A 27,407-nucleotide genomic window follows, 5' to 3' on the forward strand; every position below is an offset into this window, starting at 1 on the left:
AAATAGTTCCCTCTTTCCAGGCTGAAACGTGCTTGAGCACTCTAGAATGACCAGATGAGAGTGGTAAGGAACGCAGCGGCGGCAGAGCCCATTTCAGGAGGGCCACTAAGGCGGTGGCGGAGGAGCCCATTGCGGTGGAGCCGCTAGGGCGGAGCGGAGGAGCCCATTTCAGCAGAGCCACTTGATTGTGACTCCTGCGGCACCAAGTGAAAACTCTGTAGTCATCACGGAGGGCTCCTAAGAAAAGGCTGCCTCTGTTCCTACTCAGAGTTAACAGTGGGCATACGAGAGCCTCCCAGAGATGTCAATGCCTCTGCCACCTCTGACAAATTACCTCTCAGGGCTTTGCCCGGGCAGGCTGGCACTAAATAAAGAACAAGGAATTAATGTCTTCCAAGTGAAGTAAAACAAAATAAGAGGTGTTACAGACACTCAAGGCGCTCTCGGGAGATGCACTGTCACCTGGGCTCCTGTAACAGTAAGCACAGACCGGAACCCTCAAGATCAATTCTGTGCAGAATTTTTTCCTCTTTTTTTTAAAAGTTGCTATGTTGCCCAGGCTGGTCTCGAATTCAAGATCCCTAGTGCCAAGATTACAGGGAACACTTCCACACACGGCCCCCTGTGCACAATTAAAATTTAGATTTCCCCAAGTTCTGTCCCATAGAATGTTACAGATGCCGGTGACTTAAGAAACAATACTGTTGGCACTGAAGATGCAGACTTTTGCCCATGTGCACATATGTGCAGCTACATGTTCCTATGCATGTGCACACATGCATACAAATTATTTTCCTTCTTAAATCCCTCACCTGCATTCTTTTCTATCCCAAAGTCAAGACCAACCTGATGGTGTCACGCTAGGGGCAGACACACGAGGAACGCTGGATTTGAACCCTGTTTTCTTAACTAGCTAAGCACTGAGGGGCACTGACACTAAAAGCTGCCACCAACCCCTCCTCCTTCAGAAGGAAGAAAAGGCTTTTTAAGGACATCTGTCTTGATTCGAGTGAGCAAAATCCTAATTAAAATGGAGTGATCGGATGGAAAATAAATACCGTGTCCTTTTTTGGGTAATTTATTGAGAAATTATTTTGCGCAGGTCTATAAAAGTCTGCTCAGCCTTACTGATTGTTTTCATTAAAGTAAACAGTTTATCTTTGGGGATGCAAGTAACAAAAATTTTGATTCATTAAACAAAAGTTGCATAACATGTACGTTTTCATTGCATATGTAATTGGGGGTTTCCACTTGGGAAGAATTTTCTCAAAATAGTAATAAATACAAAGGGCCAAAGATACTAAGATAAGCAATCAGACTCAAGATAAGCAGGGCAAGAAGCTCAAAGACCACTAGTGGGGTGTGCATGCAGTGCTGTTTGAGACAGGCATCTAAACAGTGCATGTGACACGGCTGGATATAATATTACCAGGTCAGGATCAGTATTACATAATCACACAGCTAAAAGACAGCCCGAAACCACCGCCTTCTTTTTCCATGTTGAGACAGGGGCTCACAGAAGGTAGGCCAGCCTTTAACTCCTGATCCTCCTATTTTCTATAGTTTGAGTGCTGGGATTACAGGCATGTGCCACCACATCCAGGTTTTAAGTATTCTAACATAATTCATCATGTAAAACATGATTCTTCAAAAAGGAAGTGGTTGCGAATCTATTTGTCCTTGAAAGCGAAATGAGCACAATTTAAGACAGGCTCAGACGAGCCATGGTAAACCTTCAGGTCACTTCTGGAACCTCAGTCAGGATGAGGGACTCTGGGATCAGCCTGAGCAGCTGCCTGGGCCACACCTATCGCCCTGCATCCCTCACACTGATGGACCAGGTAGTCTGTTCGAGCTTCTGAGGATCGAGACAGTGCAAGGGCTCTCTCTACATTAGCCCCTGAATCAAACTGCTGGCTAGGAAGGTGACCCCAGGGTCTGCCCCTTCATGAGGTAAGCTACGCTCACTGCTTCTCCACCAGGAGAGGCGCATCTCCCTTGTCCTGATTGCTGCTGAGTAGAAGTCTTGAGTTTTCTCATGGCAAATTGAGGATATTTTTTCTTACTTTGAGTCACTCAGGAAATGCAAACCACTCACTACTCCTAGCTGACTGAGCAAGATACTGACAACAAAAAAATCTGGATGAGACCGAGGATGAGCGGTTCCAACCTGTAACTTCGCTAGCCCTTGAGATCTTGAAGAGGCATCCAGCACGGACAACAGCCAGAGAAGACAATCAAACATTTATAGAATTTCCCCATCCAAATGGAATGTTTATATCACTCAGTAGCTGCCTCTCCTGGAATCTGAGAGATTATTTGTTTCACCTACACATGGTCCCTAAGAACAGAAAAGATGCTGCATCCGAAAAGCGAACCTGAATCTAGAGGGTGAGCTCATTCAGCGGCTCTGTTGATTTCCTGCACCACAAATGGACACCACAGCGCAGGCCAGCCTCCCCCGGAAGTCAGAAGCATCCACATCCCTTTCATAGAGGCTCTGAGGAAGGCCCCCCTAAAAGAAGTCTCAAAGTTGAGTGCCTAGTGCAACATTAAGTAGCCTCCTGGGTTTTATGAGCCCTAAGTCAAATACTAAACACAAAATCAGTGTATTTGTAAACCGCTCCTTTGACACTAATCTATTAGATTACAGATAGAAAATGGAGGCAGGTGAGGCTAGACCTCTCGTGTGTGTAACTGGTGTTCTTGCAGGGGTATCATCTGAAATCTACACCCTGTAACAGCTTCTACCGATTGGGAACACAATGTCACAATCCTATATTTTCTAGATCTATACACAGGATATTTTTCTTTGCTCCTAAACAAGAGTTCACTTAAAAACAAAACAAAACAGGCTGGATGTTCTAGGTGACTATTTGAGGCTCATTAGCTCGCTTTTGCTTTGCTTTACAGTTCACTTCCTGGGGCCAAGTCATTTTTTTCCTTAAAGTATCCAGACACACGAGTTGCAAGCTGGAAAACCAATTCTGAGATAGTCCTCTCTATATGCTCCCTCTCAAAAGCCTGGAGTATGCAAACAAAGATGCTGTGGGAAGAAGGCCAGTTAATAAATCTCATTTCCGACCGGCATCTGCGTAGAACAGACTTGCAGGGAGTAGCCTCTCCAGGGAGGTCCAGGCCACGACTCATTTGCTCTTTGAATTTAAGACTGTCACCTTGGATGGCCCTCACCACATTTATTTTTTAAGCTGCTCTTAAAATATCTGGGCTCCTAACTGCAGTGGGGAGGCTGGGGTTGGAGGCGCTCTGTTGTGCAGTGGGTATAGAAAAGTGTTCGGATGGCTTTACTGGGTCATTCTGATACCTGACTGCTTTCAGTGCAATTTGTAACACAGACGTGATTTTTTTTTTTTTTTTAAAAAAAAAAGGGAATCCTGCTTTCTAATTAAAGTGCACAGGGCTTTCGATCATGATTTGTTACCTATTCAACTTCAGGCTGTAAATAATGGGCACTATTTACATGCATTGATACCTGCCTTATGATGTCTGGACCAGGATCACATCTCATTCTTTTTGTGAACAATCTGGTACTTGGCCTAGGGAATGGCTCAGCAGGTAAAGGCGCTAGCTAGCCTCCAAGCCCAGGGGCCTGAGTTTGATCTCCAGAAGTCACATGGTGAAGGAGAGAACACACTCAAGCAAATTTCATCTGTGGTATGTGCACCCACCCACCCTAAATAAATAACAGCAAAAGAAACTAAAAGAAGACAGAGCGACCGCCTGCACATTAGTGGTCCTTGAGGAATGCCATTGTCCTTCCTAGGTGTTCCTGCCTTCTCCTGCCTGCAATGCCAGCAAAGTGAGGTGTACTCCAGTCTAAGCTCCCCAAAGTGTTCCTCTTTGGTAACAAAGCATCCCTGTTTACAGACCTGCACGTATGCTCTTAGGCCTTACATCTCTTTAAGAGTAGAATTAAAGGGACTTAAGACATGGCTCAGAGATGGCTCAGAAGTTAAGAGTTCTGGTTGCTCTCACAGAGGACCTGGATTCATTTCCCTGAGCCTCATAACTGTCTCTACCACCAGTTCCAGGAAATACAACACCTTCTTCCTCTGGCCTTGGAGGGCACTATATGAAGGTAGTACATAGATATACAGGCAAAATAGACATAAAATAAAAACAAAAAACAAAACCAAAAAGACTAGGACTACATAATCTTCATGGTAAGAAGCCATGTCAGGAAATAAAGCCTGAGAGACAGGCTGCTGGAGTCGACCTAGGAATCAGTAAAACAGCCAGGACCAGAATTGCTTCTGGTGTTGCCAGGGCCCTCAGTACACTCAGGCTCTCCCAGGCACCTCACCGAAAACTTCCAGGCATATCTCACTGTTGAAAGCTACCTCGCCTACAGCCAAGGTCAAACTTCTGCTTGGTTAAACCTCTGTTGTGGCTTCCAAATTGCCTTCCAAGTTTCCTCAGCAATCAGATAGCTATATTATTCCGGTCTTAGGATGCCAAAATAAGGACGGAATGCTTCCTGGATAGAAAAATGTGTCACATTTTTTTCCCTTCTCTTAGGTCTCTCCAAAGAAATATGCAGTAATTATATTGTATTGCTCATTCACTTTGAAAGAAAGCAGACCAAGGGAGACACCCAGGGCGTCTGTTTCCGGGGGTGTCCTGTACGCTATACAGCAGGAATGGAGCTGTGCTGGCAGCTTTCTTCACGGAGCCAACGCATCTCTCACTACACCGCCCAGCAATCCTAGTCTATAAAATATGAACACAGGGTTTCCAGAGAAGTCAACAGTGTAATCGGATCTTCACCAAAAATTTAGGCTTTTCTCTTTTTTAATTGTATCGAATTTAAGGCGCTACCATAAAACATCAAAAAGCAAAGCGGAAATCATTTAATAATTAGAAGGAATAACTTGAATTAAAAACACAACATTATAAAGCACTATCTTTTTTTTCCCCCTACAAGAAGGGGCCAGTTGACCTTTTTGGCAAATGGTTTTCCATTACCATGTTGAGTTGGTTCACATGAGTAATAAAGCCCAACGAGGCAACTTCCTCCGGCCCACGTGGTAAAATGTGTGCTCCATCCCAGGAGCAGCAGCTACTGACATAGCAGGGATTAAGATGCTCAGGAAATGAGGGCTTCAAATGTATTGCCTACAAGAATAGCTCAAATAAGTGAGCTTTCAAAGCAACTTGATTTTGTTCATTTTTTTAAATTCTCTTTTTAGGTTCACCCAGAAGAGAAAGGTGAAAAAGAGAGGGACCTTCCAACTGCAGGATTCCCAAAAGGCAAGTTCCAGAAGTTCCAGAAGAGGACCAATTGTGGCTTACATTACGGGAGTAACAATCAGTTGACATCCGTGAGGGTGCCGTGCCAATTCTATTCATTGGAACCATAAGATGTGAGACTTGGTGATCTGAGGGGAGGGGGCAGCCAACATTAACTTCAAGTATTTATGTAACTGCCAGAGATGTAATAGGCCAAAGGGCTGCTTTCACCTCCCTCCTTTTGAGACAACAAATGGTATCTCTACTCAATAAGGAAATAAAAGTGGGGAGTTTGGGAGTCTCCTTTATGATGTGCACATAGAATCTGAACACAGAATATTCTGCCCATAATATTATTTGAGAATTCAGATGGCAGGCTTACTTTTCAAAGTAGTTATTTCCTGTTGCTCACTGGCTCAGAGGCTGCATCCTGCAGGTACGTGTGCTCTACTTTAAAGCAAAAGCATCGCTGGTGGTTTTGAAGGTTACATTTAAAAATAACCACCTCAGTACAAAAGAACTTCAGAGGAAATACAATCTGAGCTATCCGTCTCCCTGTACGTCTGGCCTTGAGCTGCCTAAGATCAAGCTACATTCTGCATCACATTGTTATCCTTATTAAACAATGCAAACAATTTTAATGAGCTTATCTATGGGAACATATTGCCAGATATGTTAATGCAAAAATGATGCCAACCACACAGGCAACTCATTAATCAAAAGGCTCACAATACAATGACCGATAGCATTCCCATCCTCAAATCAGACCTCAGCAAAAAAATAAGGAATCACCTTTCTAGTGTAAATAAGAAGGAAGGGCTCCTCCACCCATGCAGAGGCCATAAAACTCTTCAGAAAATGCGTAGCAGTGCTGGGTTTTGGTGGGCTTTCTTTTTGTCGTTGTGGTTTTTTTTGTTTTTGTTTTTCCTTTTTTTTTTTTTTTTAACCCCCAGGTCTGAAACAGTCTAGGCTCTTTCTAATCAGCCTGGGCTTCCGTGGAGAGATTTTGGTGAATGTCTGACACTGTGACCTCTGCTGTCAATCCTTGCACCAATCAGCGTGCAGAATTCTTACAAAGCTCCATCAATCTGGCGGTTTAACATCACACACTGCAGCTTCATCTAGAGGATTCCATCTTTTCCTGCATGCTTCCCAGGTTAAGCGCAAGCGCGCTCCTCACCATCCTCCCTTTCTCGCCATTCTCCCGTTTGTTTGCTCCTTTAGTGCCCGCCACCTAATGGTTCCTTTAAATGCTAAAAGGGAAGAAGGAGAGGAAGTGCAGAGCCTGTGTCCCTTCGGGGATGCGGGAAGATGGCATGCAGGGAAGAGATGGAGGGAGACCTCTTGCAGGCAACAAACCTATTCACCCGCGGAAGCCTCCATGCTCACCCCACCGACACAGGACCCTACAATCAAGCAATCCCGGCCTCCGCGTTACGTAACGGGACGGACCGTCCGCAGCCACCGTGCCAGTACCTGTAGGACCGCTCCCCGCGCACTGTGTGCTTCCGGAAAGGAATGATGGTCCCGTTATCCTGGATGATGTCGTTGTTGTTCTCGCCATTTGGGGACAAGGTTTGGGTCGGCCCAGGCATTGGCGCTCTCCCGACAGAGGGAACACACGCGGAGGCTGGCTGGGGCGAAGGGCTGTGTCTCCCCGCTGCTTGCTGCTCACTCTGCAGCCGCGCTCTGCTCCTGCTCGCGCCCGGCCCCGCCCTCCCAAGGCCACGCCCTCGAAGGCCACGCCCTCTCACGTCAGGGCGCCTGCAGCAGCGGCAGCGACTGATCACGTGCCCAGTGTCGCCATAGCAACCCGCTAACTCGTAGACTTGCCTAGGTTCACGCAGAGCGGCTCAGCGTGAGCGCCCGGGGCTGCAGGCTATAGAGCAAGGGGCTGGCCGGCATCTGCCATGGACCCGCCCTGAGCCCGAGAGAGAACCGGCTCTTCCTTTAGCTGCTTCCTCTCAGACCAAGCTGCCCCTGCAGCTGTACACACAAAAGGATTCATGCCCAGGCCTGGGGTAGCTCCAAGGCCCAGGACAGGAAATGTGGTCAGGTTGCAGGACAAATCCACAAAGACCTGGAGGCTAGCTTCTAGGGAAGGTGGGGGACTAAAAGGGTTAAGCTTTCCCTTGTCCTCTATTCTCCAAAGCAGCCACCTCCTGCTTAAAAGAAGCAGAAAAATAAAACCTGTATGGAAACTACATCTGAGACCATACCGTGAGGACGACCGTTACAAATTAAATGACTCTGTGCAAAATAATTTCCCAAGAGTGATTTTTTAAAAAAAATTATTTATGTAATTACCAGTTTATAATATCACCATTAGTGTAAACCTTTTTTCCTTTATAAAAGCAGGCTCGTGTTAGGACTAGGCTGTTCTTGAACTTATGATCACCTTATTCAAATTACCAAATTCTAGGATTATATATGCCCCAAGGCTCAGCTGTCGCCTAATTCTTTACCCTGCCCTTAGATTCCTATCACCAATTCTCTGTCCTTTATTAATGTATGGCTCAAACAAGTGACCATCTCATTTAACATTTGGAAGCTCAACGCTCAGGCTGTTTTAGCAGTGTAAATGTTATCTGCAAATAATTTGCTGTAAGTCAGGAACCATTATCCCCAATTTAAAAATGAGCAAGCTAGAAAAAGATCACACCGGAAGTGATGAAGCAGACTAGCAAATGACACATTTTTTTTTTACCAGTGTGACCACCCACAAGTGACCTGTGATGTTATAAACCTAGGTAAGAAGTATTTCAGTACGTGTCCAAAATATTCTGAAGAGATGAATGTGTACAGAATTGCAAGTGCCTTGCAAAGCCTGAGATTTCGATAATAAACAGCTCCCACCCACCAAGGACCAGCGCTGTCACTTGGAGTGAAGAAAGTCTGGATTCTCTACTCATTAGAAGCTCTCTCTGGACATCCGTAGAGTGGATGAAGAAGAAAATTTGGGGGTGTAAAAGGCCCCAAATGAGTGAGGATAAAGCGCAAAGTTCCCAGTTACGGCTTCCTCCACCATTGGCCACTATGTGGCCTATCATCATCCCCATAGTGTGATACAGATATTAATAACAAAAACTCTGTCATTCCTGAAAATTCCGCAGCATGTGTCCCCAGTTATAAGTTATTTCTGTGTCAACCTTCTGGGATTGGAATCAAATGTTCCACAGCACAGATGGTAATGATAATCTCGAGCAAGCCCCTCCCCATTTCCTTTCTATTTTATACTCGACTTTTGGCCAGTGATTTTAATAATTTTATTTCTCTGCTTGTTCAGTTAGTTCCACAGGACAAAAGCTGGTTCCTTCCTCTGAATCCATCTTATGATAGTTGTTTTTCCTCATCCAAGCAGGATCCGATTCTGACATAAGACTTACTAAGGAGCACGAAGACATGTTTAAGTACAAGAGGCACACCAGGTCTCGTTCACATCCAACAGGCAGCTAAAGGGAGCTAAAGGAAGCTGGGACTGTGGCCGTTAGGAGGCATTTCGACGCACACTTCCTTTTGCTGTTTCTGTTACTTGACCCACTTGCTAATTTCTCCACTGACTTCTCTCCTCCCTCAGAAGCTTTCCCTTTCCTGTAGTCTGAACTTTAAAGATACCGCTGCCCGCGGATCAAATGCACTGTTTTCCCACTGTGCCCTCTCAATGGGGGCTCTTTCATGGAGCTCACTTTGGCATGATCTCATATTTAAATTTGTTAGATACAATTAGTACTATGGTGAGGATTAATTTGGTCAAAATTTGAATGTCCAGTCCACTGCTTTAAACCCATTTCTACCAACCGTTTGCTTTGCAGAGTCACCGTCCCTGCCTATCCACCCTGGTCCGGTTGTTCAGGAAGGAGGGAGCAATGGCCAAAAATGTAGTTGGTAGGCTGAAAAGGGAGGGATAGGGACTCTCAAGCTCTTGTAAATCTTCCTCTATGACCGCTCTGAGCCATGCTACTATAAAGGGACCCGGAGAGTTCCTGAGAGCGGTCATTACCCTCTAAGATGCAGGGGTAACAGGGGTAATAATTTGAAAACATTAAACAGATGCCTTTCGTTCCTCTCACATAAATCAGGTTACCTGGCAGCTAGTCTCCAATCTAGCCTTGGGGGAAAGAGGAAGGCAAATTCCACTTTTGGGAGAGGATAATTCAATATTGGAAAATACAGAAAAGATGGAACGAGGCAGAGAAAAACCCATCCTTTCAGGGCCCAATCAAATGAATGCAGGGATAAAGGTTAAATCAATCAATCAATCAATCAACCAATCAATCAAAAGGCAACTAGTTTCCCAGTCTGTCTCCTAGAAGAGACATCAAATAGGCTGAAGGTACAGCCAAAATCTAGGGGACTTCCTTTGGTCTCATTTCATACTGAGAAATCTAGGAAATGGCTATCGTTAAAGGAACGTCTCATTAATCCTATTTATTCCCAAGCGAGGTGCAGCCTGTCCCAGTGAAGGCCTCCTTGCTTGACAAGGTCCAGCCCTGCACTCCAGAATGCTTACAAGCTATGGGTGTAACACAGTGAGGACCCCTTTCCTAACAAGGTGTGGCCTGTCACAGTGTCACCACACTCAGGAAGCTCAGGTTGTGATAGTGGTGACGGCAGGGTGTGATCACAGCAGACACTGAGGGACGCTAAAAGTTCACAGGAACTCCAATAGGAGAGAGAGCTGTGAGAGCAGGGACACAGTGTCAGAGCCAAGGGTGTAGGTGCTGCTAAAGAAGTTCACCATGGGGGCTGGAGAGATGGCTCAGCAGTTAAGAGCACTGACTGTTCTTCCAGAGGACCCGAGTTCAATTCCCAGCACCCACAAGGTAGTTCACAACTGTCTGTCCCTAACTTGAGTTCCAGGGAATCTGACACCTTCACACCAATGCACACGCTAACAGAATGCCTGTGGATGGCACCAGACCAGACCACCTCAGCCGGACTAGACATTTTGCAAATCCAAGGAGTAGTATGGGACCAGCAGTCCCACCCCACCCACCTTCTGGCTTTCTACAAGACCTTCACATCCATTCAGTCCCCAGACCTCGGGGAAGGGGGGTAGGCACTTAGAAATTGGCTATTTACCCAAGAGATGGAGCTCAAAGGTCCCTAATCTGGAAGATATTGTAATACAGGGAGCTGGCAAGCTTCAAACTTTCTGGTTCCCTAGTCCCCAATAGGCTAAGGGAGGTCACAAGGATGAAAGGAAGTGTCTATGTATACCTAAGTGTGGATTACAGTTTTGTTGTGTACCCAGAGGATTACCAAAAACTGTGTGCAGACTACAATCCCATGGCTCCAGGTGCCCACGGTTGGGGGGGGGGCACTCATCTCACCAAGCAGGTATTAAAGTTGGGACTCTGGCTCAGGCAGCTGTGGGGGCTGGGCTTGGTTTACACACATACACTGCTATGTCATTTTGACAACCTGTTTCATATCTTTACGATCTTGTTCCCCGATCTATAAAGCAGTGTAATGATACTGGCTTCATTGTGTTGCTGTGGGGTTAGATTACAGACTGCCCTGAAAGCCCCTGACCCTGAAACTGGCAAAATACTCAGGCTCTGACCTCAAGACACTTCCGGGGCTGAGGGTGATGAGCAGGTACAATGCAGTTACCTTACAAGGGCTAAGATCAGCACCAAACTCACAGTGGGACTGGGAAGGAGGGTCTGGGTTCTCTGGGCGGCTGTCCATCACCAGTGGTAACAACAGTAACCTTTTTTGATCACTTGCCAGGCAACCCCTCCACTACTATGTTCCCCGAGCCCGGCAGGCTGTAGGTACTAAATGAATGCAATCATTCATTTGTTCAATGAGTGTTTCAGGGGAAGAACAGTTTGTTAGCTGTTGGATGGATACCAGAACTCTTGCCCATCAGCCGAGATGCTTATCCTGGAGGCAGTGTTGTCATTAGAATGAGGAATGGAGTGGGGAGGAACGATGGAGGCGAAAGGCTTTTGACAGAGGCAGGAAAGGGTGCGCTCCCTGCAGGACACTGCAGGCTGCTCTGTAGAAGGGTAAGCAGAGTGCACAGTGGCAGGGGCCAGCAGGAAGAGGCTCTTAAGGCTGGCGGTGCTGAAAGAGCTTGGCTGAAATCTGAAGTGATCTGGAAGCAGGAAGTACAACGAGGGCAACTGATAATGACATTTGCATGCTGAATGACGGTGGTGGTATGGAAGAAGATTAAACCCAGCTCCCAAACCTATAACAAACAAGACCAAAACAGTGAGGATTTAAACCAACCGATCAAAGGACTTTAGAAGCAAGCACACATTTGGAAATTCAAATAAAAGTTAGGGGTTGGTAGATAACAGGCCAGGTGACGGGAGTAGGTTGAGGGTAGGAGACAGAGAAGGAAAACAGAAACATCTCACATAGGTCCCAAGCATGTGGCCTTGTGACTAAGCAGATAATAATATCAATTAGCAAGTTTAGGAACGCAGATTAAATTACTGTTTTGGAAGAAAGTTTCTCAAAGTGTGTTTTAGTCATAGAGAAAAAACTCACAGGACATGCTATTAGCTGTCAGTCCACGGGTGAGTCCTTCAGCATTGGTTGACCGTGTGTGTGTGTGTGTGTGTGTGTGTGTCATCTTATCATCTGTGTTTGATGTGGACACACACTAATTTGCAGATAATTGTCTCCAAAGTGTTGCTGCAGCTGCTCTCAGTCACACAGCAAGATAAGACCCTTCGGAATTTTTTAAAAGCTGAGCGATAAAGAGAGAAAAGTAGGAAAGGAAGGAGTTTGCCTAGGGCTACACATCCTAGGAAAGTGCGCTTAGACTTTGCGTGGAGGAGAGGTCTCTAGGGCCAAATGTCACAGAAAGTTTGCATAAGATAAGAACCAAGAGAGAAGCATTTATTCCATTTGGGAATTTGTTCTCAAGATATTTTTAAAGGGTAGATTTCAGACCAGACCCGTCAATGTTGGCTGAAGAAAGGCGTCTTTCCAGGAGGAGGGAAAGTTGAAATTTTTCATGAGCTTGGCAATGAACCCAGTATCAAAGGGAAGAAAAAGGTGTTATGTGCATAGACTCAGGAGCTAATGGGGCTTGGTGAACATTTGCCTTACAATGCTCCTCCTTGAAATCTTGGAAGGGACTAACGCAGACACAGCTTATATGCCTCACACAGCTGGATTGCTACTCCTCCCAGACTCTAGAGGAGTCAGTGACTGTTTGGGTGGAAGCTTCACCTCTGCCCCTGGCACCCATATATCCAAATGGCCTGGAGTGTTTGGGCGGAAGTTCCATCCCAAGCCCCCTCCCCCTGGGAGTTGCCTCAATCCAGACTCCACCTCTGAGAAAGCCCGCCAAATGATGACCCCTCCCCAGAGAGGCTCAAGACCACTCCCACAGAGTATTTAAACTGCCCCCTGAGAATAAACACGTGGTTTTCTGGTCTTCCTTCCCATCTTCTCTCTGAGGGCCTGGAAGCATTAGTATCCATTAAACCTGGATGTCAAGTTGGGAGCATAGGCCCCTGTCCCTCACACCTACACCAGCCCCCAGGCCTGGTCTGGACTCCAAATCCCAGCAGGCCAGGTCTTGACTCCTCCCTGGGAGTGGGGTCAGGACCACTTTTTTTCCCCAGGGTATTTAAGTGATTCCCGCCCCCCCTTCCCCAGGGGAACACACGGCTTCCCGGTTCCCACGCGGGGCCACCCAAGAACGCATATCTCCCACTAAACCTGGACATTTCTTAATTTGGCTTGATTGGGAATTTTTGCGTTGGCAGGGAGCTAATTTTAAGAAATATTCCTAACACTGGGTTTTTTCTAATTTGGTTTGATTTGGTCTGATTTGGATTATTGTGTCGGCTGAGAGGTTTATCAAGGCACAAAACCTTTTCAGTGTCCACTCCCCCAAAAGCTAAAACAAACAAATAAAAACTCGAGGTATTTGAAATGTATGCTCGGCAAGCAGGGTTTCTCAGGCAGACCCGGAGGCCAGAGAGTCAGAGGCAGGATAATAGCCAAAGGGAGAAAAGAACCATCATCAAACTTTATCCACCAGACCCACACAGAGATGACCGGATAGGACACCAAGCTATTCTCTCAGGACAGGGACATCAACAATTGCATGTTGGCAGAAACTATTCTCTCCCTCCTCTTCTCTCTCTACATTGTGTTGGATTTGAGAATTAGAAAAATAAATAAATAATAAAATTTAAAAAATCCAAAATATAACATAACCCGCCAGGTGAACCAGGACTGGCTAGGAACCCGATTCCATCCTGGAAGCGCCTTCTCATCAAGCCTTTTCCAGGCTTTCCATATTTGTGGAAGCTGATCTTCATCACCATCGGAGGAGGTCTTCACAGGTGTTGCACCACCTCTGAGGGAGGCTTCTCCAAATACAGACAGGAGAATCCACTTGGCAGTTGCCTCTGCTGCCCTAGGACAGGCCATTTCTCACACGTGTATGCTCTATTATATTATCAAATGGGAAATGGGAGGTTCTGTTTACCAGTGACTTAAAATATGCTACACACCCCACATTACATCAGTGAGTAAGCACATGGTCTGAGAGCCAGTGGTGCTGTATCTGAAATCACATTAGTGATACAGAAGAGAATTTGGATTTGATTGGTGTTTCCTATGGGCTTGGTAAGAATTTCATGATACAAGCATGTCTCCTGGCTTTAGATAATACAATTTATTTAATCAAAGTTGATAAATGTTCTTTCCCAGATTCGGAAAGACCTCTTCAGAACTAACCTACATGAGTTTGTTCCTCCAGAACTGGCATTTTGTTTGGTTTGGTTTGAGGCAAATTCTCACTATGTAGCTCTGGCTATCCTGGAACTCACTACATAGTTCAGACTGGCCTCGAACTTACAGAGATCTGCCTACCTCTGTCTCACAAGTGCTTTTTAAAAGACCCAAACAAATGACTAACCTCTTTCTCAGACCAAACTCAAGTTCTCTGGAAGAACAGCAGGTTCTCCTAAGTGCAGAGGAATCTCTCCAGCCCCTAGTACCAACTTTAGAGATCACTGATCTTTGCATGTAGGTTATGAGTCATGCCAATAGCTTAGTGGATTTATCCAGAAGGCAGGGTTTTGCAGGTCTCCTTCTAGTGTGCCAGCAAAATAGCAAGATTTGCATGATGTTAAAATATACATTATTCATTCCATCATATAAGATGGTAAGAGTTCTGTGTTGAGTTTTCTCTAATTTACTTTTTCTTAAATTTTCAAAAGGTTTAGGTTTTTTTTTGGAGTAACTTACAGAACACGATGTGAATGCAGTTTTCAAACATTTGCAGAACATTACAATTTTTGCAGTCATCCAATCAAATCTACAATGTCAGGTTCCAGTCCATTAAATAAAATGTGTTTTTGAACTATAGCATCTGGTTAAATCTCAGAGCGTTAAACACATTCTCTAGAGAAATACAGAGTAATAAACATAGTGAAAAATTTATTATCACATGAATACAGAAACCAAGCAACCATGCTTGCAGAAACCAAGGAAAGCCCACTGTGATGCCAGTGTTTGTCTGAGGGCTTAACCTCTCTTTGGAGAATACTTACTGAGGACTTACTATGTGCCAGGCTAACTTAGGCATTGGAGAAACAAATATACAGACAAAATCCCTTGCTTTCATGAACTTGCACCGACGTGTAAGGATGTGCATTGGGGGGGTGAAGAGAGATTAGAAGCAGTGTGTCAGACGGTGGTAAAGGCTACAGGAAAATATAAAACTGGGAGAAAGGATGGTATGATATTAAATGGGCTGGTCGGGGCCAGCATTGCCACAATGATGGTACTGATCCTGTGACTTGGAAGTGAGGGAGAGCGGTGTAGACCACAGCAAGTGCAAAGGCCCTGAGGTGGGAGAGTGTCGTGACGAACAGGAGGAGAATCAGGTGCCTTTGTGGCAGAGGGAGTGTGTGTTCATGCGTGGTGCAGAGAGCGGGGAGACAGCTGTTGGAAATGAGGTCAGAAAAATCACAGAGAGGCCACAATGTGCAGGGCTTTGAAAATTCATTGTAAAAGTCTTTGGCTGAACGCCAACGCTAGAGCCCGTTCATATGTAGTAGCGTTAGCAGTGTGGGCACACATGTGGAATGCTCCCAAATTGTAGTAAGAACAGCACCTAATATTTCAGTGCTTTTTATGGGCCAAATGTTATGCTTTACAATGTGTCAGTATTTTCATCCTCAAAGAAACGTCAAAGAAACGGGCTATTTGAAGTCCCTTTTGTCAAGGAGGTAACTCGCTAGATGACTTTGCGAGATCAGCAGCCAGGATGTGGCAGAGTTGGGCATGAACAAGCCTGTCATATGTCAGAGAGTCATCCCTGGCTTGCCTGGCTCACCTTTCGCTGGGGTCTGGTTAACCTGAGAGGAGGAATGTGGAATCCAGGTCAGGGAGGGGGAGGGGCGAGATGGCAGAAGGTCCCAGGAATGTAGCAAGCAAGGAATGTCAAGTGAGGTCTGGCTGAGAGGCAGAGAGCCCTGAAGTCGGAGGCTAAGCAGGAGACCAATGCTCCAGGGGATGAGGGATTGGAAGAAATGAGGACAGAAACAAGCTATGGCTGAGAGAGCAAAAAGCTAGAGGGTAGGAGGAAGAAACACTAGGGTTCTGGGTAACCAGTGTCTGTGATCGAGAGAGAGAAAGAAAGATTTTTCTACCCTGATTTCTTGTGATTAATGAGTTTATTTCTGTGTGAGCCTCAGCTAGCAGTGTCCATCTCTTGGATGCCTCTGAAAGCAGAGGAGGCCACAGGCACTTTTTGGTATTTGTAGGCAAGGTTTAAATCTGTTTTCGTTTTTACTACGCCAAGATGTTGTCATGCACCCATCAGCTCTAGACATGGCTATTTGAGTGTGTTCACTAAAATGTGTGTGTTCACTAAAATGTGCCTGTGTCTGAATTTATGAAATTCCTTCATTTCCTCCTCCCGCTCATTTCCATGCTAACATAGGGACATATCTTCATGGAGGTACTAGATAGGACGTCTTAAAAGTGGTAGGAGCATGCAGGGCTCAGTCCAATAGGGAGAGAAATGAAGAGGTTCTAAGTACCATTAACAAATCAATAATCTTCCAGAAGATTCCAAGGCTTTCAAGAGACGATTTCCTCAGGGGTTCTCAAATGTCAGCCAACCTATTGAGCTTTATTTGTTAAATCTGATCCTGCAAAGTTGAAACCGAGCAGGGACTCCTTGATGCAATCACGAAGCCCGGAGGAGTGGGGAAGCAGCTGTAGTATCAGGTACCAGTCTGTAGACTTTCAGAACCACTCAAAGACCAGGGCAAGAGAGCAGGACACTAGGAGGGAAGGGCTTTGTGAGCCTGGGGCCCCTCTGTGGAGCCTGGTGTGGAGCCCTCAGCAGAGTTGTGACTGGGACGCCTCCCCTACAGTGTGTCAAGGCCACAAGAGGCAGGCGGCTGGAAGCACAAGTAATGGGGGAGGAATCCCCCAATTCCTGACCTCATCCAAATGAAATCCGTGAGAAGAAAATTAAAGCATCTTACTTCATTATGGAAAAATAAAGGAATGCAACTGGAAATTATGAAGTAAGACTAAATTTCTACCAGAAATGTTTTAATTAGTGTTCATAGCTTGTTTCATCAGAAATGGCTTTAATTAGATCTTGAAGTACCCAGTGTCTTCATGTTTTCTGCTTTGTCTGTTTGTTTGTTTTTGAGATAGGCTTTCTCTGTAGCTTTGGAGCTTATCCTGGAACTCGCTCTGTAGACCAGGCTGACCTCAGACTCACAGAGACCCACCCGTCTCTGCCTCTTGAGGGCTGGGATTAAAGGCAGGTGCCACCACCACCCAGTGTCTTCGTGTTTTTAATCAGTATTGACCCCGCATTACAGAACACAAATATAAATTGTAAGCATCGATGCGAGAGTCTACTCATAGAGGGGATCACACAAAAACAGTGGGCTACCTTCAAGAAGGTTCCACGTCACACTTTTATCTAAATAAGTCAGACCTGGAAATCGGACGGAATCTCAATCTTTTAATTAAAAAAGAATTGCTTTCTTTTACTCCATGTGCGCAAGTGTTTGGTCTGTATGTGCACCATGTGTGTGTGTGGTGCCTGCGGAGGTCGAAGAGGAAGCCTGGTTCCCTAGAGCTGGAGTTACAGATGGCTGTGAGCTGCCACGTGGGTGCTAGGAACAGAGCCCAGGTCCTCTGGAAGAGCAGCCAGTGACCTTAACCACTGAGCCTTCTCTCCAGCCCAGAATCTCAATTCTCAGGATTAACTGTAACTCAACCATTTTCTCAATGCCCTCCAGGCCGCATTCCAGCCAGTTCTGAGCCCTCTCGTCGGCGTCCAAGGAATCATCACCAATAAGAACTAGGCCTGTGTGCAGAGAATATTACTGTCCCACCCTTCTGTGGAGTTAAATAGTTCTTTGAACCTGATTGGAGAGGCTTTCTCTTTGGGCTGCCGCCCCCAAATCATGACACAGAGACTTATTAATAGTTATGAATGCTCAGTCTTAGTTTAAGCTTGTTTGTGGCTAGTTTTTTTTTAAATATAATTAACCTGTTTCTTTTCATCTGTGTTTTGCTTCAGGGTTTTTTTTTTTTAATCTTTCTTTCATTCTGAATATCTTACTTTCCTGCTTCTTCAGTGTCTGTGTGCTGGCTGGCTGGCTGGCTAGCCCCAGGTATCTCCCTTTCTCCCTTTCTCTTCTCTTCTCTTCTCTTCTCTTCCCTTCCCTTCCCTTCCCTTCCCTTCCCTTCCCTTCCCTTCCCTTCCCTTCTCTTCCCTTCCCTTCCCTTCCCTTCCCTTCCCTTCCCTTCCCTTCCCTTCCCTTCCCTTCCCTTCCCTTCCCTCCCCTCCCCTCCCCTCCCCTCTCCTCCCCTCCTCTTTCTATCTGCTTATGGGGCCTTTCTCTCTCCTGTTCTCTTTTTAGATTCCCCTTCTACTTATTCTCTCTGCCTTCCAGTCTCACCTATCACTCTACTACATAGCTATTGGCCATTTAGCTTTTAGTAGACTAATCAGGTGCCTTAGGCAAGCAGAGCACCACATCTTTATACCCTTAAACAAATGCAGCATAAACAGATGCAGCACACCTTTGCTCAGGTAAAATGATATTTCACAGCATCTGGTGGTTTAGCACAGCTTGACTTTGAGTGTGGGTTCAGTGATAGAACTGTGGCCCGAGATGTACAGAGCTGCAATGTGTGTGTGTGTGTGTGTGTTATTCCTTATGAAAGACAGCACTATAGAATTAAGAAAACAGCATAAATAATATATTGCTCATATTTCTGATAGAAAGAATAGCAAAGTAGAGAAAATTCATGGTTGGATTTCAGATTTACATCTGAGTCTGAGTGCCGGTACTTGCAAGTTATACAACCCTGGCCAAACTATTTAACTGCTCTTAACTTTAGCATCTTCATCCATAAAGTAAGATTTCTAGTGAGGCAACACATTGACACGTAAGCTTTGGTTCTACTTTGTCCCCTGTGGTCATAATTATCTTTTTTGCAACTCATCCCCTCAAAAAAGTGGATTGTTTTTTCCATCTCCTTGAATCTGGAAGGATCTTACAGTTTTGACCAACAGAGTTTTATAGATATAATTCCAGCCTCTTCCTTATTTAGACCAAGACCTGGCGGCAGTTTTTACTTCAGTGCCTCAGCAGTCATTCGCTCCTCAAGAAGCCTGATTCCCTGGGGACCGCCACGCTGTGTACAGAGACCCTGAAGAGGAGACTCCATAAAGAAACGGAGGAAAGAAGGGGGAGACACTGCACAGAGTGCCACAGAGTCAAAGATGTGACTGAGGAAGAAGCCTGTCACCAAGGCCAACCTACAGGGACACATGCCGAGCTGTGCACTGAGAATTACATAATGCTTATGTCAAACCAGCCAGCTCTGAGGTGTTCTCTTATGCCACACTACCCCGTTGGTTCCACCATACTTCTGCCGGGTTAAGACAGCCAGCATTTTGCTGTTGCCCTAAGTCTTGACATTGACTGGGCTTAGCCGGGAGATTGCCACAGTTTCTCACGCAGTTGTAGTCCAGAGATAGCTGACGTCTGAAGTCAGCTAAGGTTTCCTCAGTCTCGTGACTCACAGTGAGGAGTCATGTCTTCTTGTTGGGAATTTAGTTGTAGCTGTGGTTAGAACACCTGGACAAGGCTTTCTACAAGGCGTGGACTCCCTCATAGCACAGCAACGAGGGTGAGAACAAGCAGAAGGGCATTCCAGAAATCACAGCCCATCATTTCCACACACCTGGTCCAGGCAACCGGAAAGGTCCTGTTGGATCAAAGAGGAACGCCCTAGATACCCACAACAGGAGGAGACCCTAGCGGCCATCTTTGGAAAGGGCTTTCTGCCATACCGCACACACTCTGACTTGCCTTCCCCTTCCTATGCCCAGAGCATAGGCCTTTTAAAGCGGAAATATCAAAGAAAAGAAATTCGCACTGGAGACTGAGTCCTGAGTCTGATGTATAAGCTCAGACCAGACAGAACAACCCGCAGAAGAAAACCCTGTCAGCCTCAAAAGTCCTACTTTCAAGTATGCCAAGCTTGAAATCACTGGCATACTTAGACCTGAAGGTTGCCAGCGTGAGCCACAGGACTCCGTGACTGGCTGGAGACTAAGTGTGGGCTGTGTCATCAAGGGAGAGCCCTGCTCTGCCTCTCTCCCTCTCCAGCCACACCTCACAGCTTCAGAGTCTAAAGTCAGAGAGAAACGTTTCTGCTTGCGTCTGAATGCCAAAGCCCTGGGAGGTTGTTGAGTCACCTTAGCATGGGGCCCATGTTCAGGTGAAGGGCTGCGGGCCACACCAAGTTTTCTGCAATGCTGCTAAATACCACGGTAGCAGGAACTGGAAAGTCAGCAGAAAACAGACCTTGTTGGTGATGTGCAATGTCCAAGAAAGTGACTTGCCACAGCAGCGAGGGAAAAATCAAGGCTCCATCTGGCTTTCCAGAGGCACGTAGTAAAAACACGGACCTGGGACCTGGGCTACAACATCTGTATTTCTAACTACCATTTCCCATTTCTGAAGACAGAGACGCATGAGTTAGCTCAGCAACACTGACTTCTACAGCATTTGGCAAGGCTTCTTCTCCCCTTGGCATTTCCAGACCTTCTGAGCTGGACTTAGAACCAGTGCTCAGTTTTGATCTTTCAGGCTGTATCCTGTCCCCAGTCACGTGCCATATCCCAGTCCTCCTTCGCCCCCCTTATTTGATCACTGTTGCTCTTCCTTTATCTAATGTTGGATATCCCTTCCTCCCCTCTCCCACACCTCACAGGCTACTCCTCAACCCCTCCTTCTGCAGCTTGTGAGTCCTTCTGGAGAGCTGCTTCCTTTCTTCTGACTGAATCTACACATCACCTCTACATCTCTTCCCTCCTTTTTAAGAAATCTCCAGTGGTCTCCTGTCATTTCAAGATAAACTTTCCAAGTCTTACCTTAGTCCTTTTGGCCCTAAGTAACCTACCTTAGAATTTATTCCTCCTGCCCAACTACATAGGATTAAGAGTGACTATTTGGTGGCCTTTGGATGGGAGACATTAGATCTACTTCCAGACATCAGCACTAGCGAAGACTCCTCTATTTGAATCTTTCAAGAGTCCTTGGGTAGAAATTGTTCTTCATTGTTCTACTGGGCCCTGTCAGCTGAGTACCATTTGGAAAGAACTTTAGTTGCTCCATTATGAAGCAAGGGAGATGACAGCAAATTAGTCACATGAATTGCAGTGATGTAAGTGTGTGGTGGCGCATGCCTTTAATACTAACACGCAGGAGACAGAGGCAGGCGGAGCTCTGTAAGTTCGTGGCCAGTCTGGTCTACAGAGCAAGTTCTAGGACAGCCAGGGCTGTTACGCAGTGAATTCCTGTCTTGAGAACCAACACAACAAAGCAATGATGTACACGTCACAGGACAGCGGTGTTTTCTCCTGAGAGAGGACAAGAGAGCCTGAACTGTTCCGCCGCCACAGCCTCATCTTTACAACTATAATGATGTAACCAGATTACATCATTAAAGGCAGATTCACAAGGTTCCCAGCAGCCTGAAACAGCTTGAAACTTCATAGGAACCATTGGTTGGGAGACATAAGGACTCAGAACCTTGCTATTTCCTCTGGGACTAGACCACTTAAGTTCCACGGAGGCTTAGGCTAGCCGGCAAGTTAAACAAAACGAAAACACAAAACAACCGGTTTCTTTGGCTGATCCCTTTGGACAGAACCAGCGGAATTCAGCAGCCTCACATTTTGCATGCAAGGCCCTCAGCTCTGGCTAAGCAAGCCGCTGCAAAGGGGGCTCCTCCCACGCTAACATCACTTGAAAACCGTTTCCTGACGTTTGGACATGGTGCTGTGGAGTGCAGCCAACTGACTTCACAGTGGTTATGAAACAGTTGCGGATCTGTGCTTAAGGCACACCCCGTACAAATACACAGGACACATTCCGACTAAGAGAAGGAACACAGCTTTGTGAGCGAAGTCAAGGTGAGCAGCTGAGTGTGTCTAAACAGATAGAAAGGCAATCTCCTAGTGTCCCCAGAGACCTGCCGCTTTTCTTTTGATTTTTCCTTTCTCTTCTGACAAGCAAAGGAACCATGTATTTCCGTCCATTAATTTTATCCCTCAGTCATTTATAACAGGAAAAAAAGACCTAACGAGGAGCCAAACCTAAGAATCAGTCATAGCACTGGTGGAAGCACACCCCTGTAATCTCAGGGAAGTCAAGGAAGAGGGCTATCGTAAGTTCCACGCTGGCCTGTGTTACAGGGAGACAGGGTACTGTCCCAACTCACAAGTCAAATCAACGAAGGCTATATGACTGCATACCAGACACTGCCAACCTGAGGCGCTGAAGCTTTGCTGTTTTCGCTAAACATGATGCTTTATCTGGGCATGGTAGTGTCTTTGTGACTGGTGTGCATCATGATACCCAGGTTCATTATTTTTCAGTAATTGCCTTAATTTTAATGCCATGTACTCGCTATAACCGTTGTAGATGATAACAAAATAGTCCCACACTAGCTCAGAATGAAGTATAATAAAGGTGTCTTTGTTTAGGGGTACACTCACAGTATCTTAAAGGCTATTGGCTGAAGGAGTTTCCACAGCATGCAACTATTAACGTGGTTCAGTGTGGCATTCCCACACCTGTACACAGTAGTGTGACCAAAGCAAACCCAGTGGAAGAGCTGCAGAGGGTGGACGCAAGACCATATTTAAATGGAACTTCTCTGGTTTTATCTTTACTTTGGTCTAAGACAGGATCTTACGGCAGATCAGGTCGATTTCAGACTTGTAGGTACAGCCTGCTGCTGTACCCCGAGCCGCCACACCTGACAAGACTGAAGCCAGTTTGGCTGGGTGTCTTAGGGTTTCTGTTGTTTCAAGAGTGAAGAGACAGACACCACGACCACGGCAATTCTTCTTTTTTTTCTTCTTCTTTTTTTTTTTCAGGGGGAGATGGTGGTGGCGGTTCGAGACTGGAGTTTCTCCGTGTTGCCCTGATTGTCCTAAAACTTGCTTTGTAGACCAGGCTGACCTCAAACTCACAGAGATCTGCTTGCCTCTGCCTCCTGAGTGCTGGGATTAAAGGTGTGTGCCAGTTTGTTTTGCTTTTCTACCATGGCAACTCTTAAAAGGAAAACATTTAATTGAGGGTGACTCGCTTACATCTTCAGGGGTTCAGTCCATTATCGTCACGGCAGGGAGCATGGCAACATGCAGGCAGCCATGATGCTGGAGAAGGAACTGAGAGTCCTACATCTTGAAGACAACAGGAGGTCAAATGAGACACTGGATGGTATCCTGAGCATAGGGAACCTTAAAGCCTGTCCCCACGGTGACACACTTCCTCCAACAAGGCCACACCCGCTCCAACAAAGCCACAACTCTTAATAGTGCCACTCCCTATGAGATTATGGGGGCCAATTACATTGAAACTACCACATTAGGGAGAGCACTTGCATTTTGTTTGATAATTTACCCCAAGCCCTAAAATACAAACTTTAAGACAGTCTGGTGTCTGAGACTCTATACAGTTAGATCCCACCCTAGCTTCTCCTTCTCACTTAATCCTGTGTTATTTCCCTGCTTTCCCAACCCTTTGGATGACTTCTGCCTAGATTGTCATTTCTCCTCATTACCTGCTACTTTACAAAGGCTGCCAGGGCTCAAAGATTGTAATAAAATAACCCTGGTTGTTCTCTACAGTTAAAAGCGTGGTGAAACAGCTTCTAGGCATATGAGCTCAATCTTTACGCTAGCAAACGCCAGTTTCCTGACCACAATTCTCTTTTCTCCCTTTATGGTAGTGTAATCCAAAATAACTTTTCTTAAATAGATTTGAAATTTAAAAATAATGCTTTAAATTTTGATATCTTAATATACAATGAAAATGTCAACATTTGTGGTCACTCATTTAAATGAGTGTCATGAAATCCAGTAAGTTTTATTTTATTGTTGGGGACTGTGTTGCCCTAAGCAGGAACCCAAAGCGATTGGACAGTTTCTTTCCAAGACACCATTAGTGATGTCTGTGGTTCCTTGCTGGAAGTAATAATGCCATTACACAATGTTGTGAGCACTCAATTTGCATTTTATGGAAATTAAGGCAAGTTTTTCTCTAGACCAAGTGTGGAAAAGGATGTTAATAGTCTAGTCTACTTTATAAAGCAAAGAAATGAATGTTACATGGGCCTGAGACATATCACTCCCTGGGAGGAAAACTAACAACAAAGACACCAGAATTCCCTGAGCGCAATGCAAGCAAGCACATACAGAGTCATAACAGAATAATAAGCCAGCACTCACAGCAGGGGTTCAGAATTCAGCAGGCAGATAGGAAGTCCTGGCGACCTAGAATCAAGTCTTTCCAGGAGGCACTCACAGGCTCTTTTTAACCTTTACTGTTTAAGTCCTCTAGAGCAGCTGGCTCTTAACCTGACAGTCTGTGACTCTTGTGAAGTACTGTCTTAGCACGGAGGCACAGCTAATGCCAGGGCACAGACAAACGTGTGAACGTGCTCACTTGAAGCTGAGTGATATCTGAGGTTAGGGATGCTGACAGCCCGTGTCATCTACAGTACAAGCAGCAGCCAATGTGATGCTGAGTCTGTGCAGATGCTACAGCACTCAGAAACACATACCAAGTGCCCAGTGTCTGCAGAGTCATTAGGATGTATCATTTATGGCTATGGAGAATATTACAATTGCAAAGTAAAAATAAGGCATGTGAAGAGTTTTTAAAGTCAGAAGTAATATCCAATCAGGAAGTTCATAGCATAATAAAAACTGAATTCTCAGGGGATGTGGGGACGAACAGGTCTGAACCTACTTAGGGGTATTACGTAACTATTTACAACCTATGTTTATAATACATAAAAGTTAACTTTAAAACAGACTTCCTACAGCAAACAGTGCTAGGCTGGTTAAACGGTGGTTTGTGATGCTGTAAACCATGTCTCATTCTGCAGTTGTCAACGTGCATAGCAGCACACAGAATTACCCATGATACAACAGGAAGCAAACAGTGAAGTGCTGGAATGGGCACAAGGTCTAACAGCAGCTGAGGGGAATGTGGAAGAGGATGGAGTGAAAAGACAAACATAAAGTGGAGGCCACACAGTGGCAGACACAGGGGATGGGCGGCTCTAGGGATGCAATGCATGACTGTAGCAGACGCAGGGACAAAGGGCTCTAGAGAAGTGATGTACAGCAGGAGTCCACGGATGCAGCTGTACGGTGTAGGAGGTCATGCTAACTGAGTAGACGTTCATGGCTAGTTGGACAAAAGAGCAACAAATAACCAATTCTAAGACGATGGATATGTTCTTTTTTAAAAATCTACTATCATTATTTTATGTATGAGTGAGTGTTTTCCTTGTATATATGTTTATGCATGACATTTATGCCTGATGTCCCTGGAAGCAAGAAGAGGGTGCCAGATACCCTGGAACTGGAGTTACCGACAGTTGTGAGCTGCCATGTGGATGCTGGGACTTGAACCTGAGTCCTTTGGAAGAGTAGCCAGTGCTTTTAACCCCTGAGCCTCTCTCCAGCCCTTCTATACTATTTTTATTAGTGAAAAATTTGAAAACAGCCAGGCGGTGGTGGCGCATGCCTTTAATCCCAGCACTTGGGAGGCAGAGGTAGGCTGATCTCTGTGAGTTCAAGGCCAGTCTGGTCTACAGAGTGAGTTCCAGAACAGGCTCCAAAGCTACAGAGAAACCCTGTCTCGAAAAAAAAAAAATTGTAAACACTATAAAAGCAGAAAAAAATCCTATATGTAGGAGACACTGAGAAAGTGCAAAAAAAAACCAGTAGAATCTTTGAGACACTTAATTAAATGGTTACAGATGATACTATATATATATATATTATATATATATATATATATATGAAATACATAAGTACATGGAAGCACCTAGATATAAACTAAGGTGATGTAATATGACTTTGCTTCTTGAGTAGCCCTAATAGAGCAATCAGCTGTGCATCTTCTATTACAGCAAAGAAGAGCTAACATAAGGACTGAAGTGGTAGGGAAAGGAGGGAGAACAGGAGACAGGAGATGAATGGGGAGGCACAGGAACAGAGGGCAGGAAGATGATCCGGACTGCGTTTTCCCTACTCTCCCTCAGTCCCAGGTTAGAAGCCCCATCTCTAACATGGGCATCTAGCTGAGGACACTGTCTGTCTGTACATGTGGGAGATAATGAGGTGTGGATTCGTCTCTGCTTGGGTTCGAACCTGGATTCCCAGCGGGACTTACTATTTAAAATGACAAGCCTCGAACAGCAAAGTTACTCATCCATTTGAAACTCTATTTCCACAGTTAAAAAGCATTAAAGATTTCATGTAAGATATGTAGGGTCAGTGAAACAATGGGGTAGCGTCCGTCCAGCTATTAACAGAATGCTAGCACACAGTAGGCACCAGATAAATTCGTTCTCCCACGCTTAGCCCTTTGTAATAGCACTCTGGCATTCGGGCAGAAAGGAAGGTGAGCCCACTGTGATACTGCTTCTCAGATCTGCCGCTCTCCCTGACATTTACTTTTATATGGCAAGGATCCCTTCACTACCATTCTTTGTGCTGATGGCAGGACCGGGTCAGACCTCTGTGGCCAACAGTCTGGGGTGATCTTCCTGGGTTGGCACTATATTCACAATCCATTTTCAAAATTCCAGTTCTAGTTAAGCTTGCTTCTGTGGTTGGGGAGGGAGCTTGGTCAGCAAGTTTTTTTCCCTATAGAAGTACAAGGACCTGAGTTTGATCTCCAGAACCTACATAAAGCCGTGTGGTAATGCATCCTTAGGACTTCAGTTCTTGGAGACAGGTCCCTGGGCACTGACCAGCCAGGTTGGCCTATAAGGATAGGCTGAGATTATATCTCAAAACCAAGAGAAATCACACAGACACACAGACACACAGACACACAGACACACACAGACACACATAGACACACACACACACACACACACACACACACATTCTTCTATAGCTTCTAAAATGGGAGCCACTGGTCACATACGGATCACACTGAGTTAATCATTATATAAAAAAGTCTAAACTACGATTCCCAGGTGTGAGAGCTGCGTTTGGCATCCCCAGTGGCCATGCATGACTAGTGGTCATCGAATGAGATAACACAGACGTAGAACATGCTCACTATCATGGCAGGCCAGCTCAACCACTCGGCTTTGACCTTTTAGGGGGACCAGTGGGGAAAACAAGCATCATATGGTTAGTGTTTATCATATTTGTCCCTTGCTTCTTTTGTTTTTACCGACTCTCAACCAGGACAGTAAAATCAGAAAGTGGGGTCAGATAAAAGGAGACAGTTTTTTTTTTTTTTTTTTTTGGATGGGGCTTTTACAGATGCATCCACCCAGGCAGCAGCTGGTGAAAATCAGCGACATTCTCTCTGCTGCTGCAGCTCACTTGGGAGGAGAACCTGGATATAAGAGGCCAATGACAGCGACTTCAGACTATTGCTTACCTGAATCCTGGTTCCGCTTGCAAAAGAAAATCTACAGGGGCACCTGTGGCACTGAAAGTTTGCTGAGCGGCTGACAAGTTTATTTCTATATGCCACACAGCAGGTGCCTTTGAGGCCACAAGTCCCTGTACAAACAGACTTCTGAATGGAGGAGATAGCACCAGGCTACCCAGCAAACTA

The 27,407-nt window shown here is 45.5% G+C and overlaps 1 protein-coding gene across 3 annotated transcripts in view; it reads right to left on the bottom strand.

Moving 5' to 3' along the window:
• Mapre2 (microtubule associated protein RP/EB family member 2) overlaps nt 1-27,407 on the bottom strand; it is a 140,305-nt gene that overhangs the window by 82,862 nt on the left and 30,036 nt on the right. The window contains exon 1 of one of the 3 annotated variants that reach the window (XM_048442630.3): nt 6,727-6,958. The exons of the other annotated variants lie outside the window; for them this stretch is intronic. Coding sequence (XP_048298587.1) covers nt 6,727-6,845 — 119 coding nt within the window. The 5' untranslated portion in view covers nt 6,846-6,958. Of the gene's footprint in view, nt 1-6,726; nt 6,959-27,407 lie in introns of those variants that run through there. 3 annotated transcript variants of the gene reach the window in all.

Source organism: Myodes glareolus, chromosome 13 (genome assembly GCF_982192425.1).
Source record: "Myodes glareolus chromosome 13, mMyoGla1.1, whole genome shotgun sequence".
In the NCBI taxonomy this organism is placed as follows: domain Eukaryota; kingdom Metazoa; phylum Chordata; class Mammalia; order Rodentia; family Cricetidae; genus Myodes; species Myodes glareolus.